Genomic DNA, 18,559 nt, shown 5'->3' on the forward strand with positions numbered 1-18,559 from the left:
GACATTTAAAAAAACATATTTCTTTAAAATGGATAGGAAGCAACTGATTGATTTAAAGGTAACAGATGTGAATGTGTGTTTACTGGGAAGAAAAGTGACAGTTCACATCTGAACTTAGATAAACACGTAAATTTGGTAGTAGATGCTTCATTTTTGTAGATATAGGTAGTAACATATGATAGCCACTGTATATGATAAAATCACACCCATTGCCGCTACATAAAAGAAAACAAGAACAAATGAAATCGTTAATGCTTTCATATTGTATCCTCTTATTTCCAGTAACATAGCATGCCTGGTACTTAATGGAGCATATCTTTGAGAGAATCAGTAGGTATGATGTTCTGGAAAACATGAAAATCTGCAACCTTGCATCAGAGGCCAAGGCAATATCTTGGATTTGACATTTTTTTTAGGACACAAATTATGTCACTGATATAGCTACATAAGCTAGAAATTGTAAATTTATGTTGCACAAGCTGAAAAGCAAATGATAGCATGTGGATTTGTATCTGCTGCTCGGAAGGAAGACTGATGTGCAAGTCCAGATTCCATCAAAGTGGTGAAATTTCTGCTGATTGAGGTGGGAAATCGGAAATGATTCCCCTGCCTGCTTCTCCCTGAAAGAATGATGAAGTGGTATTTTCTTTTCTGTTTTATACTTATTAGTTTCACAGCCAGATTACTGTAACTTGAGCTTTTTTGCCATACTTCTGCATGACTGTATTTGTTAACCACTTTTATTACCTTTTGGCCTGTTCTTTGCATCATGCTATTGACAAAATGAGTTTTACATTTTTTTTTCCCTGAAGTTGAGAGCATAGAGTATGGAAGAAATCCATACCAAAAAAAAAAAAAAAGTCTGAAATGTTAATTGGACTAGACTACAGCATTTAAAGTAACCTATTCTATCGTCCATTTACCTCCCTCATGAAATGAAAACTCTATTTTGATCTGAACTGTCACAGATAATTTCTGCACATAAAACACATCCAGAGACAGCTTTCAAATGGAGTTGTCACTTCTTATTTAGCAGACTGGGGACTCTCTATTGTTGTCAAACCCTCTTTGCAAAAGCATCACTAACAGTGATTTGCACAGTTGTATTGAATGGTTGCACAGCCTCCATGAAACAAAAAATTCCATGTTGGTTCTGGAATCCTCTGCTGCTTAGGAAAAAATTCGTTTTCTACGTATACACTATTTTTAAGCTGATTTTTATACTGTGTGCTGGAATTGTTTTTAGTGTAATTAGGTTTTAGTGTGAATCGTGATGATAAACATTTAAAAGCTAGTAACCAGCGATCTGTTATTTTCCCTGTCCTCTGTGCGGCAAGAAGTTTGTCTTGAATTTCTTCACAAATTTCAGGAATTCTTAAGCAACTGCGCTGGGAATATCTCTGAACTGCTGCCTCAGAGTGTATTCCAGCCAAGATGCTGAGGCAGGGCTGTAGGGCACTTGTTTCCAGACTGCTGTTCTGGTGGTGGCCAACGTGGCCATCTGGTGAGGCTGGCTGGAAGACCCAGCTATGGCATCGCAGAAGACAACAGCTTAAAAGTTGAGAACTGCTATTCTTCAGACTTTATAACATTCAGTTTGCCCTCAAACATGATATATTTTCATAAAATAAATTTGCCTCCTGGCTTCAGTTTTATTCTTACAAATGTATGCTATTGGAATATGCAGTTAAATAATAGCAGCGTGTGATTTTTGTTTCATTTTCCTCTCAAGGGCAGAAAATTAACCAGGATTAGGGGGTGAAGAATTTGGTTAGTGTGATGAGTTGTCCTTTACTGCTGGCTCCAGGACTACCTTATGCAGAATTAAACAGCAAAACACAAGCTGGCAAAGTGCTCTTCTGACCTAATTCTGCACTACAGATAGCAGACTATCTGCCGATCTATCTGATGAGCGTGACTTTGTCAAATCCAGATGTATGTTCGGGAGTGAAAGGAATGAAGCGCAGATGAGGCCCGAGAGCCAGGGTCTTGCGTTTTCTCCAGCTGCCTCAGTCCTGCAGCTGGGCTTGGGGAGCAGGACTGGAGGGAAGGATTCTGCCGGTTGCAGTGTAAAATCTACAGAAAAACAAAGCTAAAAGCTAGAGCCTAAGACATTACTGGTCAAAGCCAATTGCCTCAGTTAAGGGCCGTATCTTCTGTAATGAAACAGGACATAAAACTGGAAATCACATTCTGATTTCTAAGCTGTATGCCAGAAAATTTGAGGGTTCTTTGTTCAGTGTGGCTCAAACTTCCTCCTAGAGAGGAGGGTTCTGTGTTCCCACTTCTGCTTGTGAATGTAGTGGATTCATGAATCGATTTTAATGGCTGTCCCATGGGAAGCAGTGAATTAGATGAGCGGAGAAAAAAGGGTAATTTTGTGCATTAATGGAGAATATACTTGAATGGGAAAAATGAGGGAAGGAAAAATCTTATGGTCACTGTGCTTAAGTCAAATGATAATGCACATCCATGGGATTTTAAACTTTGGTCATTGCAGAAAAAACTACAGCAGATGGAAGCAATATCTCTTTTCCCCAAATCTTGGTGGGCCAGCTTGCTTTCTTCTCCTTGGATGGGACAAGTGTCTGGAGCTGGACTGGATACAGTATATCCATCCCTTTCCTGCCCCAGGAGTGGAGGCTTTGATCCACATTTATGCTAAGTTTGCAAGCTTATAGTTGAGGATGGAGAAGTGGATGGATGTTTATCCTACACTGGAAACAGTAATTTTGGAGGCTACATTTTCACAGGTGTTCTGTACACACTGTTTACAGTTACCTGACATCAAAGTGGCTTGGTCCTCTTTGTCCAGTAGCTCTATCAAGTTGTTAGTTCTTTTAAATAAGTAAAAAAAAATGTATACGGTCTGTCTGTATTGACTTTTTACAGCAGTGATGTTCATAAACTATGAAATTGTCTTTGCAACCTGTGTAGGCATGTTAAATTTACCTCCTTGCTAAAAAAACTGCAGATCAGTATCGTGTCCGTATTATCTTGCATGACCCCACCTGCTTTTACTGTGTCCTTCATTCTACTCAGGACTTTTTATTTTGCATCTTTTTATTGTGTGTCTGTGCTGAGCCTATTGCAAGAAGAGTTGTAACTCTCATGAGGTCATTCTAGTGGTATTTTCTTCCTGGGGCAGTCTTGAAAGATTTGAAGGTCATCTCAAAACTATGTGGAGATAAGGAAGATACCGGTCAGAAGCTGGAGTGAGGCCCCTCCAGCCTACCTTGGTTAGACTGGCGCTCACTCTGGAATTTGCAAAGGTCTGTACCCTCATGTGTTTGCCTGACCTTTCGGACGTGGTGTATGCCTGTTCTTCCCAGGTGCTCCAAACCAGCTAGCAAATGGCCTGCTCCAACCCAGAGGTGGTGTGCCGAGGTTAATCTTGGTGTGTCCTTTGAGAGCACAGTACCATCCAAATAAAACTTCAAAGCTTGGTTTTCTGCGGGTCTGCCTTCAAAACATGAAGCAAACATGTCCCACAGCAATGCCAATTAGTGACTCTTGAGAATCTCCCTAAGTAGTGGTCGCACCCTCATTTCAAAGGCAATATATGGGGCCATTATCTGAGCAAATACAGAGCATGTCACTGAAAATCCGTTGATGATGAAGAATTCTGCTTACTGTTGACTGCAGCCAGATACAGGATGGTGAGTAAGGGGTAAAACATGAGCCCTTGATCTCTGTGGGTTTTTCTCTGTAAACAGGTCAGGGTTTCACAAGAGCTCACGCAAAACACGAAAAAAGCTGGAGATGAGTCTCAGGGAATATGTGGGGAAAAAAGGAGGCAAGGATAGAAGAAGGAATAGCAAACATGAGAAAAGCATCCTTTAGGGGGAGAGGGAAATCACATAAAAATATTTTTTTAAAGGAAAAAAATTAAGGATTTGAGCAGGCCAAGAGCTTTTCTTCGCAAACTGGCAAAAAAATGTTTGTGCATAAAAGAACTAATTCAGGTTTGAAAAAGTCCAAAAGATACAGTGAAAGCTGAATCACCCCAATTATTTTGAAACCTTCAAGGAGAAACATACAGGAAAACTATGGAGAAAATATACTGCTAGACATATTCTTGATCTGCTGTGGGACGAGTGTGTTTGGAAACACTATCATATCAGTATTGTTTTAGTGTCCCGAGCTTCATTGTTAAAAGAAGTTAACTTGTATGAATCTGAAACATTTTGAGATTTTTTTAGGTAACTTCTCATGTGATGTGATGCTGCTGTATGCCTCCTTCCAGTACAAAATGTAGAATTCCAGATATGTGCTGTCTGTAGATACCTTTACCATTAACCACTCCCCCCGCAACCTTTTCTGCAGTATTCACTTGTCAGCTTTGACCACGTTCCCCAGGGTGAGATTTCTCCTTGTTTTATAATGAGGAACAGGACTTTGAGGTTTTTCTGTGTGTTGCCACCAAAAATGATGTTACAACCGAGCTAAAGCAGCAACAATGGCAAGATACAGTAATAACCATCCCATGTGAGATTTAGATTAACCATTCTTCTCTTTCATTCATATAATGCCTCAACAGCATGATCAGATTTGCTGTTTTCATGTAAACCATCATTAATTGCCTGAGTTAGGAAACTAGGTTCTTCTGTAGTGAGGGGGGAGAGAGAGGCTCCCCTACATTCGGAGTGGAGCTTCACTTTCTCTGGCTGCAGCTATGGCACTTTATTTATCTGATTTTTATTTAAAATGGCGTTTGCTTTTTCCAGCATGAAGATTTGGGAGAGTGGTAATGCTTCTATTAGAAGTGTTGCCTTTGTGTTTGCTTTAAAGCATAAGGGGAACTAAGGAGTAGTTGCTGGCTGCAGACCTCCAGCACTGCTGGTGAGGGAGGAGAGCAGGAGCGGGTGTTGCAGCAGCACTCACAGCCTGTCTCCTCCTCCATCTGAGGAGGCTGCTGATGTGGCTGCCAGAGGAACCTTTTCAGCTTGTAAGGGACAGCTGTGGCACCCAGGTGGCTCCCATCAGCGGTGGCAGCAACAGGAGTAGGAGCCACAGTCTGGTGCTCTCCTTCCCCAGGGAGTGCAGGAGAGCAGGCAGGGGCAGCTCTTTGAGAGGCAGAATGCGGTGGAAGGGGATAGAGGTGGTGTGTTGCACGGAGGCAAGGGAAGCTCCCCATGTATGAGAGGTGCAGAAGCTCTGCACCCCCTCCTCCCCAATCTTTCAGTCCTTTGTCTTTCCCCACCTCAAGGTTTTTGGCACTTTCCTCCCTCCTCTGTTTTTTTCCTCCAAGCCTCCAAGAAATCTTCCCTGCCTCCCCCTGAAACTTGCTCTGCCACTGCTGAATTGCATTTTACTACCCCACAAAATAAACTACTTGGTCTCCATCATTTGGGCAGCAAAATGTAATTTGCTTGTGTTGCTTCGGATCTTTGAGCCAATTCTGGTCTGGACACTTTTATCACTTTGCAATCTAATCTGCTGAATATCTCAGATCCTCTTGCTTTGAAAGAAATTTTTTTTAAGACAAAATTAAAAAAAGGCTGTGTACTTACAAAAACCCACATGCCCTCAGATATCTCTGTATATATGTAGATACATGTATACTAAATAAAAAATACATCTAACATATAGAAGTCCACACCTAACTTGCTAATGTCAGCTACAATTGATAGACAGCTAACTCAGACTCTTTTTATAGTCCATTTCTAAAATGAAACCATAAATTTTAAAGCTAGGCTTCATCATTGCAGAGAAAAAAGCTTTTCCAGCCTATTGATGAAATATAACATTTGATAGGATTTATGGGGCCTAGATTCAGGAGGATCATTTGCAGAGCACTTAAAGCTGCTTTTTCCTGCCCTTTGCCTTGCCTCCTCCCAAATACACATACCAAAAAAAAAGCCATTAGTAATGAAAAATTATTAAGGAAGATTTTTCTTGATTCCATACAAATGTCAATTTGAGCGAAAGAGGAAGAAAACAGTTGTAGGAGTTCTTACAGTAAAGGGGTCTATGTAGAGCAGGCTGATTATATGAGAGGAATACTGAATTTTTAGTAATAAATACCCAGTGTGATTATTTGCTGTAATACAGTCATTTGTAATGTGTGTGTGCATATGTATTTTTAATAGTACCGGATGGAATTTATTTTTTTATCACATTGAGATATTCACAAACCAGCCACTTAAAGTTAAAAATAAAAATGATACCCAGCTTCTTGGTATCTTGATAAAGTTTCCTTCTGGCTTGTATTACCAGAGTGATAATTTCAGAGGAAAAACATCTTCTGTAACTTGTGATCACAGTATCTGTCAAATGGTAGGAAATGAAGAAAACTGCCAGACAGTGTCAGATTTATTAACAGCTCTAAGAAAACCAAAATTAATGCATTTTCTTGTCTTTGATGGGTTGAAATGTCCATGTGCTGTACTTATCTTAATGGACAAGTGAAGGAAGTAGCACTCATCAATTAAGTCTCTCATTAAGCTGACTACAGCTTAATCTGGAGCACATGCAGGAGTACTATGTGCTTACCAGGCTGTACCTCAAAGGTGTTGCGCTTGGTAAGGAGCACTCATGCCTGCAGATGTCAGGAGCAAAGCAGCCACAGTCCTCCAGGCAGGGAAAGGACACCTGGACTGTGCCAGGTGTGTGAAGGGAGTTGCTGGCCTGACTTCCATTGGAAAACTGTGTTTCTACCTGTTAATAACCAGTCGTCAACCATTTGGGTTGAAAATGCCTATGTAGGAGGTGGGCTGAAGCTGAATTTTTATGGAAGATCATGACAGTTGTTTCAGGGGGGCTTGGAGGGAGAAGGCAAGGGGTTGTTCTGTCTGTGTAAAAAGTAAAAAATAAGCATATGGTTCTTTCAGTAAGAAGGTAGTCTTTCCATACACTGGGAAAGGGAGCTTTGTATTTAGGAAGGGAATACAGCCTAGTCTTATACCAGACTATTGCTTTTGCCACCCCATGAACGTTGGCAATTTGGCTAAGTTGTAAGACTTCACACACATGTGATAGAAACTTGTCTGCTGACTTCACCGAAAGTGCTCGTCCTGAACTGCCAGAATGTAAACTTGCTTTTCCACTAGCAGCTTCTCCTCACTGCAGGGACCAGAGATGTTGGAATGAAGGATGAGGTGAAGCAGGTGTGGTCAGTGTCCCCTTGTTCTAGAACGCCTCTCCTTCCAAGGAAAGGGTGAGCTGATTTCAATGCAATATCCTAAGAAATGCTGTGGAGAGTTGGGACAGGAGTAGGAACAGAGAAGAAGCAGAGTTGCTAGAGCAGCTGGAGGATGAGGAGAATAAAGGAGGGGTGCTGGATCAGGGCTGAGTTGTGGACAGTAAATGGGTGCTTCAGAGTACAGAGAAGTTTACCGCTGCTGCAGGTGTAATGTGTGTGCAAGTTTAACTTGTTCAAATGAGTGTGTTAGACATGAGCACACTCATTTGAACCAGTGCGGAAAGCAAGAAATGCTGTTGGGTGTCCCACACCACCTGTGGCCTCGTTGTTGCTGGCAGACTGCTTTGTGAAGTGTTTCTGGGAGATGGGTTCCAAGGAGTAGTGGAGGGAGAGGGGCTGACCTGGGTGCATCAGGGGAGGTGTTTCTGTACTGCAGCAGCCTGTGGCACAGGAATCTGCTTGTATGGGAAGCCCAGAAATGGGTGGAGGAAATTGGCATCCTTGGCTGAAAGATAGGAAGGGAAGGAGTTCCGAACTCCAGGATGAGACCAGGGAATGAGAGGAGAAAGACAAAAACAGATGTGAAAGGATTTGTGAGGTGTGCCTCTAAACACAGCACCTGCAACCATATGACAGTCATTCGGTAGAGATGGACCTGACCCAGAGCACTTGCTTTAGCATTTCTGGGGCTTCCCAGCCAAATGTTTGCTCCTTCTCTTCCAGGTGAGATACACCAGGAAATGATTGTGTGTAGTTTGAAGACTTGGTTACTTTTTTTTTTCCGTATTAATTTAGCATTTTTCACAACAACTGCTGAAAAGGAGTAATACTTACCTTCAGTCTTAAACACCTGAAATTCAGCACCGAGTTCTCCAAGTGGAGAAGTGGGAATAATTTCACAGCTGCAATGGAGCTACATCCATAAGAAGGAGCTAGAAAAGCTGTGCACATCTGGGAACTTCCATTGCCTGTATAACAAAAAGTAATAAAGTTAGACTGCTAACTTCAGCCCCCGAGTTCAAAAATATTTCTCCAAAATGCAGTCCGGCTTCTAAAGTGTTTAATTCTGTTAAAGTGGAGCTTGTGATGAAAGCTAGCTGGAGGAATGTGCACTCCCCGGTCTCTGCGAATCCGAGCAGAACAACTGTTCTCTGAGGAGCCCAGCTGCCTGGGGGAGAGGTGCCCGAGGAGGGAGCCTGCTGGAACAGTGGGCAGGGTGGCCTTGAAGGCAGCAGAACTTTGCAAAATCCATCAGCCTCTTCAGCATCTGGCAGAGTTTCTGTTGAGCCATAACCACAAGCTAAATTTACCATGTATAATTCCTGAGAGAAGCTAGTGGTAACTGGTGTTTTGACTTTTGAGTGTGTTCCTGTGAAACTGCTCAGATCTCAGTTGTAGTTTGGAAATCCTGCCCTATCAGAGAACTAAAATGAATTTACCTTCAGAGTTGTCCCCATGGTAAAACTGTCCTAAAATGTTAGCCCCTCGCACTACTACAGCATAGAAAATATACTTACTTAAGCCTGTTTCTCTTGCACATCTGTTAAATGCTTCCTGTGTTGTTTTAATATATATTCAGAAGTGAACTTTGGATCATTACATTGGAGTTAGGATGTTCCAAAGAGTGCGTATGGATTATACTCCCCTCTGTGAGAAGCCCCATGTGTTGCAGGAATCATTCAGGCGTGCTCAACGGTGTTTTCAGTTTGCTGTGCATGGCACTTGCGGCTAGTAAAATATGTTAGAAATAGTTTCATTTGTTGTCTTTGCTCTTCCTTAGCTTGTAGTTGGAACGTTAAATGCTTTCCTTATAAGGCTTACATGCTTCACCTTGCGTGTGCCAGTGGCTTAATAAGAACATCTGCTGTCTTTCTGTAGCAAATCTGATGATTTTTCTGTGCACGTATATTTAGTTGCACATATAAATAGAATCTAGGCACTGTTACATGCATACGAAAGTGTACGTCAGATGGAAATGGTAACATATGAGGTTTTCTGCAGTTCCATTTATGAAGTATCGACTTAAAAACGAAGCTGTGAAGTAGCCAGAAAACTTCTTATTTCTGCAGCCAAAGGCATATGTTTGTACAGCCTAACCTAATTAGGTCTCCGATATATTCTTAGAATGGTCAGTATTTCATGTGTTGTCTCGTTGTCTGTGAGCTGTTTCTTCATTATAGTCAGGCTTTTACACAGCAGAATGTAGGAGAGCATTGCTCCAGATGTCTGGCCCTTTCACCGATTTTGTTGCTGTCTACAGCAAAATTTGAGGTTTAGCTCTACAGTGCAAATTCCCTTTGAATCTTTGGCTGCCCTTAAACAGTATAATACTGGAATATGTGTAAGCGTCTACAAAGTACAGTGATTGGAGTGGCTGGTTTAAGAGGAGCTATAAAACGGTTCCAGCTGGAGTGCATTCTTGAGGTAAGCTCAAAATACACTCCAAATTGTCAGCACACTACTCAGGAAAAACACAAGAAACAAATCATCTTTAGTGTGCTTCGCTTCCCTTAATGCACATAAGGATAGTGTAAATGGAAGCCGGTCAATTTTCAACAGTTTGTGTAAAATTTTCCCTAGGTTTTGCTTCCGTACTTCAGCCTCTGTGAACTAATGCATCGCGCACTGGGTTTTAAGTATACCTGTGTGTATTTCTGTGGACATAACGCTGTCGGTATTTCAGTAAGCATTGTGTATCTGACCATTAATATTTATATGGAACGGAGAGCTTTGGTTCTTGCAATTTTTAATAAACATTGATGGTGTTACTAGTTTATAGAGAGCATTCAATATGCTCCATCAAAATGGCAGCTCTAATTAGGTTCCTTGAATTAGCTAATGGATTTTGAGAAAGATAGCTTACAAAGCTCTTACATGTTCCTGCCATGGCAGAAAGACAAAAGGCCCCTGGAAGCTAGAGACTTTAAAGCTTTAGAAATGCAGCTGACAGTTAAAAAGATAAATTATGTTTGTATTTTTTTTCCCAGAAAAGTCCTAGTGCTGGATTGATGTTATCCTCATAGTGACCATTCATTAAAAACACCCAGAAAAGCCAACTTTATAGGAAGGATGCATTTTGGCTGTGAGACTTGTGTTTTTCTCTGATGCTTTGCGTATGGTATAATTTTGTTTTCTTTTTACTGTAAGCTGACCCTGTAACAGGATTACAACTGCAGAGACTTTTTTTTCTCTCTTTTTTTTTTTCATTGAGGTTGATATTTCTATCACATTTCTACCCAGACTAGGTATTATAAAAACAAACCACATAGAGGATTAGTTTCTGCCACTCTGCCAGTAGCATAGATTTGCATGTGTGTAGCGAAGAGCAGGATATAGTTTCTGGTGTGAAACTTGGAGAGGTAATTTCTGGAAGAGAATGGATGGTTACTCCAGTCTTTGTGGTTTTTAACAAAATATGTTTTAGAACACGGGCAGCAGCATCTGCTGTGAGTGAATTCTTAGATCCTCAATTTTTCCCTCACAAGGGAGTGCGGAAATTAAGACTGCACTGAATTGTCACCATCTCTCCCTCCTGCCGTTGCTTTGTGTATGCTAAAGGGAATTCCTGAGGGACTCTTGAATGGCTAATTCATTAGAAGTCTATAAAGTACTTATTATTTCAGCTTTAGCGATAAGTTTAATAAACTGTAGTGCAAAAAGCAATAGGCTGCAAGTGAAAAAAACGAGCTGCCAGTTGCAGGCAGGTGTGGTAGCCATTAAGAAATAGAGTTACATTTCCACACAAGAGTTTACTATTCAGCATTTGCTTTGCTGAATTGTTAAAGCTGCTCTAAATAGAGTTTGGAAGGCTGAAAATCTGCTGTGTTGATGTGACCTATCTATTGTAAATATGCCAGCTGCTTTACATCAGTAAAGTAAAATACCCCCTCCCAAGCCATGTTGTAATACAAAGTGCCAAAAAAGGCGATTTAAGTACTTTGCCATGTAAATCCAAAAGAAATTACCTTGGAGAGAAGGCCCTCAATTATGCCTCACACGTGACTTCTGAATGATGGATAAAAGGCATAATTGATATCATCTTTAGTAGGGAAACCAGAAACTGTTGCATTGTCTAGAGGCTACTGAAAATACCAGGAAAATCTGTTTTTCATTATTTTCATTGTGTATTGTTTATAGAGAGTTTGGTTGTTGTCAGCGGCCGAGTCCCTAATCTCCCTGCTTTCCTAGCCCTTCAGACACACGTGCACATCTCAGATCAACAAGACTGCAGTAAACTGGTTACATGCCAGAAAAAGACATTGCCATTAACCAGCCTGAACTGTAAGGCATCTTTTTTTTTATTACGATCAGCTAGAATCTGGTGATTGCCTTCCTTGATGAGGCACGATACATTGAGCAGGGAAAAAAAGAAAAAAAAAGGCTTTTCCTTGAAGTAAAGATAACAAGCTGGCTACAAACAAGAAAATGTCCCTTTTTTAATTTTCCTTCCTGCTTGATTGCAAATAATCTGTTTCTGTTAGAGTAGCACATACCGTATCTGCTGTTACAGTGAAGTTAAACCTCAGTGTGCCAATTTTGTTTCCATAAAGCAACAAATTAGCCTATACCTCCCATTATTTCTGGCCAGCTGTAGTCAACTGTAAGTTACAAAGGAGAGTAATGAAGATGAGGAGTGGCCTGGACCCTCATCTGAATGTCTAGGCCATCTGCTGTGACAAACAGGAAAAGGTGTTGTATGCCATGTGAAAGGAGGGAAGCATAAAAGGATGTTTTATGTCAAGCCGCTGATATTTTTTAAACAATTTGAAAAAACTGAAAGTGATACAGATCTGTTGGTTTCAATCTTCAAATCATCCTTTTGAGGCTTCTGTAAACATATTATGAGCTATTTGGGGAAGGAAAAGGTTAATGATACTGCTAATTCATATCATGCAAGGTTCTCTTTCCTTCTTTCTTCCTAATGAGTCTGTAGGAACATAAGAATATCATCTTCTCTTTTTCCACTAAGCTTCTAATGTCAGGAGGTCACTAGTGATGTTACAGGGTCAATAGGACTCAATTTACATGCAGACAAATGGTGGTCATGTGCTGCCCTGGGAGTCTTTGACCTTTCGGACAGAAGTGGTTGTACTACTTTTAAGTTAGCCTGAAGAATTGAAAGGTGACTGTATATGTTCCACTGAAGCACGGTTACGACTTAAAAGATTGTAAAGCAGATTAAGACTCAGAGACTTAGTATACAAGCTCAAATAAACTCAAATAAGCATGAACAGTTTCTTCAGTGTTGTTTGTTTTCCTATAGCTTATTTATGATTCTTGACTTGGCACACATTTATGTGCGTAGGGATAGAGAGAAACATATCCTTCTAATGCTTCTCATGTCAGCCCGTCTATACAGACCTTCCCAGGAGGGTCCTGCCTAAATGGAACTGGGCTCAGAGTCGTCTTCTGGGTCACTTCGTGGAGGTTTCCAAGCCAAGTGTCCTTCTGGTGCTCATCTCCATCAATAAGATGCTAATTGTGTGTACATAGGGTATATTCCTGCCCAGAGCAAGAAAGCAAGTGTTACAGAGAGCAGTAAAACCATCTGCATGGTTCCAGTAACTAGAAAGACATCGTTCTTAAGTTGGGTCCTCAGCATGGGATGTGTGTAGCCAAAAACCAGGCTGGCTCTGACTGAACATCAAAGATGATTCCTGAGCCTGCAAGGCAGTATCAGTGGTGTCAACAAGGTATTTCTGACAAGTCTTTCATTTCAGTAACATTCATTTACTCAAGTGCATGTGAAAACAACAAATGTTCATTTCTTCCTAAACTCACTCTCTCCATGACTGACAAAGATGAAAGCTGAAATATTTTAGTATTGCGTTTTTATCGTTGATTTTTTTTTATTGCTTCCCGCCATTCTTTTTATTCGTTCTTGCTACAGAGGTTGCAGAAATATCTTCATAGGCACTATAATACTTCAGCACAGAAGCACAAGGGCTAGAATTAAAAGAGTAACATAGTCAAATATTTATTTGTTGTAGCTTCAAAATGAAAGTTCATTCTAAGTGAAAGATACTCTTACATGCTCTGTGGGATTCCCTTATACTGTATATCTTTGCAGACCACTGTGTTCCTTTGAGTATATAAAATCAGGTTTGGTTTATAGCAGATTGTGAATGGAAGATTGTCCATTCGCTTGTGTGTGTGAATTACATTTTGTCTTGGATTTGTTTGTTAATGGAAAATTCACTAAAGGAATAATTTTTTTTTTAACTTGGAAGCACAGTTGTTTGTTTAGAGGCTGACAGTCAACTGGGTGAAATCAGCATCTAAAAGAAGTGACTGGCAAAAAAGCCCTGTGCAATATTAGTGTGTTTAGGAAAACCACTGGAAACTAAATGTTTATTGCATCTTTAAATGTATGTTTATATACAGCTCTAAGTGGTTCATCTTACTCCGTACGTGCAACACTTGTTTTTAATTTTGTGTTATCTAGAGAGCTGCAGTAAGAAGTCACTAATTTTAAAAATGATATTTTTAACCTGAATGATTGAAATCCAGATCAGTGACTCAGAGGAAGAAGGGGAGGGGGAGGGCGGATTTTATTGTGCCACACCTGAGCCATGTGTATTAAATACTGATGGTGATGTTTTGATTCTTTGGAAAAAATAACATGTCTGTCACGTTGGATATGTAATGTTATTGCTATGGTGCTTGTTCATCTGTCTCTTCAGAGAGGATGGGATGAAATGTCACAGTCATATTTTACATAATGTTAGAGATAGCTTGAAGCTAAGTCTGCCAAATTATGGTTTCCTTTCTGGTTTGGGATGCCTATTCCAACTGTACTGGTTAAGTGGCCGTTGCATAGCAGGTCTCTTTACAGTCGCAGTGGGCAAGATGGAACCTGCATAGTGCAGAGGGCAGAAGACAGTGATTTCTGGCTGTCTCAGCCCCAGCAGCATCGGTTGGAGTCATCCCTCAGACTGCTTTTTATCTTTCTCCCAGGCCAGAATAAAGCTTTGGTTTGTGACTAGCAAAACTACATAATGACCAACAGGACTGTACTTTTTCCTTTTTTGAATCTTTATGTAAGAATATTTATTATTTATTTTTTCTCTTTCCCAGAAAAATCCTTGCAGTGTGTGCAGGTTATTCAAATAACTATCGAGCTTCTCTTAAGGTTATTGCTTGGAATTTTGAACTGGGTTTGTTATTGTTGTTTGCAATCAGCATCTGAGTCTTCACTAAACTCTTCATAAAGTTTCTCAGGGATTTTTCCCCCCACCTAGACAGTATTTAAAAATTTCCCCGAAAAGCTTTAGGTTCTATCCCATTATCGGCTGCTTCTGAATCAGTCTCCTTACATGTACTGCAGTTTTAGGAAATCGTTCTGAAATCAGTCACAAAATGCAGAGTGAATGGTTCCCTTACAGTCTTGTAGTGATAATGGAGAAGTCCACAGGCAGATGAAGAGTTAAAGCCTGGCAACACATGGCAGTGGAGGGGAATGGCAAATGTGTGGTTGCGCGGTTCTCTGAAGAACATAAGAGCACAGAGAGCCACGTCAGAGAAGTGAGTTGTGCACAAAATTGTTAATATGTTGAGGGGCGTAATATTTATGTCCTCAAGGAGGAAACACTACATTAAATGTAAAGCTACTGTAAAATAAGTCTGTCTGCTGTACTTACTAGGCTTGGTGAAGTCTCCTTAATATAAATTGACTTTAACTGGAGTATCATTTTAATATTTCTTCTGTAAGTTCGGGTTCCTTTTCAGTATAAATAGTCATGCATCCGAAACATTTGAACTGGTATTCATCTGCTGTTTCCCTGTCTGAGAACTGCTATCTGATCAAACCAATATTTTTTAATTATCTATTTATAGGTAGATGAAAGAATAGTTTACAGTCAATGTATGATCTCCTCTGCAAATCTTGGAAAATTGTGTGGGTTTTTTTTAATATTGCCTTATCAGTTTCTTTTTTTTTTATTACTGATGACTTCATTCTGTTTGAATTCAATGCTTCAGTTTCTTTGGGGTAAACTAATAGATTATGTATGCGATATTTGCACAGTGCTGATTGAATTCATCTGGTGAGCTTGAATGTGGTTCATATATTCACATAATTGTCAGGAGCCAACTTGAAATTCAGAACTGTTTCATGAGCATTGCACAGGGCATCATATTCTTCTCACATTACTCAGGAGTGGGTAAAACTTTCACGGTAAACTAGAATACAGGTCTTTCAAAAGCCAAGTATCTTTTACATTTATGCCTATAAACAGTGTTGGAGAAAAAAAAAAAAAGACGAGCTGTGGATCTTTTAATTGTTAACTGAAAAAGTGATGCTGATGTACTGAACAACCCTCTTCCAACATGTTCCCCCCACCTTTCTGGCAAATTCTGAACTTGCTGGCCATTTTTGACCAGATTTGACAGGTGACTCAGTGTTCAAAAGATATGGGATCACTAAGTTTCATGAAAATAAGCAGCCTGCTAGAGAGACCCAGACGAATGCTCTTGCTAGGGAGAAGCGTTGCACTGTGAACTCAATCCCATTATCGGACACCAGAGAACCCACAGGAGAGAAGCACAGGAAATCAGACTTCGCGGAGCTGCTTGTTTCCACAGAGATTATGCTTGTGTTTTCACACTAATCCAGATGGATAACTTCCCATGTGCTGCTATCTTTCATTCAGACGTTCCTACTTATTCTCATGGTTAGGGTTTGTACCTTAATGTGGCATGGCAGAGGTTTGCCAAAGAGAAAGCTGTCAGGCCCAATCTTTTGATATATATCATCAGCTTGAGCTCTGCAGCACCTAACTCCACATGCTGGCGAGGTGAGTCTAAGCAGAAGGAAGTTCACATGCAGGAGATCTACAGTGAATGGAGCCCAGGCTGCTGTCACTGCCTCTTGCAATATGTCAATCTCAAATTTCATTTTAAAAAACCACACAAACCTGGATGGTATTTTCAGACTATCTCTTCAGCCCAAGTACCTTGAGGTAGAACATGGGTATGTGCGCTGGTGGCAGATGCTAATACAGTGTGCAGATTGCTGCAGGGAGCCACGTCGGCTGGAATCAAACTAGACCTGTTGTCTCCGTTTCAGCGTTTCACTCTCTTAGCTCGCACCGCTTTGAGTAATGATGTTGGCAAAGCAACAGAGGCAATACTTTGGGCCTTATCTGTATGTTAGCAGGCCTAATTAAACGCTTTAGCTGTACTCAAAAGTAAAGTCAGGGGATTTCACAGATATTGTATTGCTCATGAGCTGTGGACCAAGCTTCACTGTTCTAAGTGATAGCCCCTATTAGCTTGTCCTCAATTCCAGTGTTTGCAAACTGGAAAATGTTCTCTGCTGTTTGACAAGAGTTCGTACAAGGAACAGAGGCATTTGTCCGTGGCAAGAATCAAGGGGAAAAGGGAATATGCTTTTTATTTTTTCTCAATAGTCCACAGAGTTTGTGCTAGCTTTCTGCAGTGTCTTGGCAGATCATGAGAAAAATTTCTTATGCTCTAGAAGAGTTTAGCAAGTAAGCTAGAGAAGCTTGAAACCTCTGGGACTTCGTAGAGTAGAGGGGTTGGATAGCTTAGGATCTACAGAAGGCAAGTAATTTAAGTGTTTGATTTTCATGGAAGCATACTGATGCTACATATCCAATCCCGACTGCATATTCAGTTGCATCTGCACCCTACGTGGGATTTTCCTTCATTGGTAATTAATTCCCAGCCAATTTAGGTTGCTGTTAGATACTAGAAACTACTTATTATTGAACTGGTATGTTTATATTCAATCTTTTGTATGTGCTTTCCAAATTCAGTTTGCTATGCAAATCCCACAAAAGGCTTCTCCAGATTCTGGCATACTTACAGTGGAGTGCAATGTGACAGGGTGCTCCACAGAGTCTGTGCTCATGGGAGTAAATCTGTATGTCTATAGCCCGTTGCTGATGAGGCGGAGTTAAGGCTGCAGATTAAGAGAATATATGATGATATGCTGCAATAACGATGGTTCAAGTTTAGGAGCGACAACAGATAAATTCAATGACGGTTCCCTATGAATGCCAGTAAATGCTATTGAACTACAAAGTATTCAGCCCAGTGCTCACTAAAGCAGGGCTGGAAACAGCTGCAGCAAACTTCATTTTGATCATGGCTCTGATTTTTTGAATTCTTCAGCATTTTCAGAATTTTTTTTTTAATCCTTCCAGGTATAGCTTGAGCTTCTGCAGTTGTGCAAATCCAGCTGTAAGGTTTTGGAAGCCTCACCAAGGTCAAAATCTGCAAAGACAGGCATGCATTTAACTTGATAAACTAAGCAACTCCTCTAGCTTTATTACAGCAGTTTGCAGTGTATGCAGTTCAGCATACAAGTGAGTCTTTGTGGATTACTAAGTGGATTACTGTTTAATTACCACTTTAAAAAAAGGTGTCGAGATTTGATAATGTGCTTTCCCATCTCTCATACTCATATATTTTCATGGCTGGTGTTTTAGCTCTTCGTAGAATTGGGAGGCACTTCTTTCTGCGCTTCTCTGTGAATATAATTTATTCTTTACTTTCTTTACTTGAACAAATGTAATTTTAGGGAAATTCCACATTTAGCGTGGGAGCAAAAGGAAACATATTTTGGCAGCTTATCATCATCATCATCATCATTATTATTAAAATATGATAGCCATTTATAGCTATAGGAATGTTAAAAGTTTCCTTGTGCTCCCCCATCTGTCTGTATCCATCTGTTGTCTCTTGTCTTGTACTGGAATTGTTAAGTTCTTTGGACAGGGACAGCCTTTTATAAAAATGAGGATCAAGTTCACAATTAGCAGCTTTATTAATATAAGAAAGCAAAAATAAGGGTGATGTGGGCCAGTGGGCACCATGCAAGTCAGGAGAATCAAACATTCATAATCTGTTTGTCTCAGGTGTAGCAATTCTGTGTGTACTCATATGGGTACTTGATATGTGTCAGATATGTGTGTACAGATGAATTTTATTTAGCATTTTCTATTTTTCTCAGTGGGTACGCAGGTGGCGGGAATGCTGATCGTATCCAGAAGTTACGGAAGGAGTACCATCAGGCCAGGCGAGAAGGCTTACCTTTCTATGAGGACGACGAAGGAAGAACACAGCCATCTGATTATGACCAGCATTGGGTAGGTCCCAATGTGGTGCTCGGTGCTTTTGCAGCGTTCAGGGCTAGCAGAAGGTGCTGATTTGTTTGTGTTTTCCAGAAAGCCTGTGTCAGCTTAACATGAAATTGGAGGGGTTTGTAGAAATGTAGAAATCCTTAATGCCAGCCGGCCAAAGAAAACATTAATAACATGAAAACTTGTCTAAAAGTGACTTGTCTGTTCACTGCGTTTGATTTAGGCCCAGGTGTCCTCTCTTTAGGCCCAGGATTTGCAGTCGTTGCCAAACGTGTTCACATGTGGTAGCACCAAGGCTTTTCAGCAG

The 18,559-nt window shown here is 40.5% G+C and overlaps 1 protein-coding gene across 1 annotated transcript in view; it reads left to right on the plus strand.

Moving 5' to 3' along the window:
• The window catches only part of LOC104272749 (partitioning defective 3 homolog B-like), a gene marked incomplete at its 5' end in the record, with an annotated part of 136,861 nt that overhangs the window by 71,400 nt on the left and 46,902 nt on the right, over positions 1 to 18,559 (plus strand). The window contains one exon of the mRNA XM_009867828.1: positions 18,123 to 18,258. Coding sequence (XP_009866130.1) covers positions 18,123 to 18,258 — 136 coding nt within the window. The remainder of the gene's footprint in view (positions 1 to 18,122; positions 18,259 to 18,559) is intronic.

The sequence above is a fragment of the Apaloderma vittatum genome, unplaced genomic scaffold (assembly GCF_000703405.1).
Source record: "Apaloderma vittatum isolate BGI_N311 unplaced genomic scaffold, ASM70340v1 scaffold6294, whole genome shotgun sequence".
Lineage (NCBI taxonomy): Eukaryota > Metazoa > Chordata > Aves > Trogoniformes > Trogonidae > Apaloderma > Apaloderma vittatum.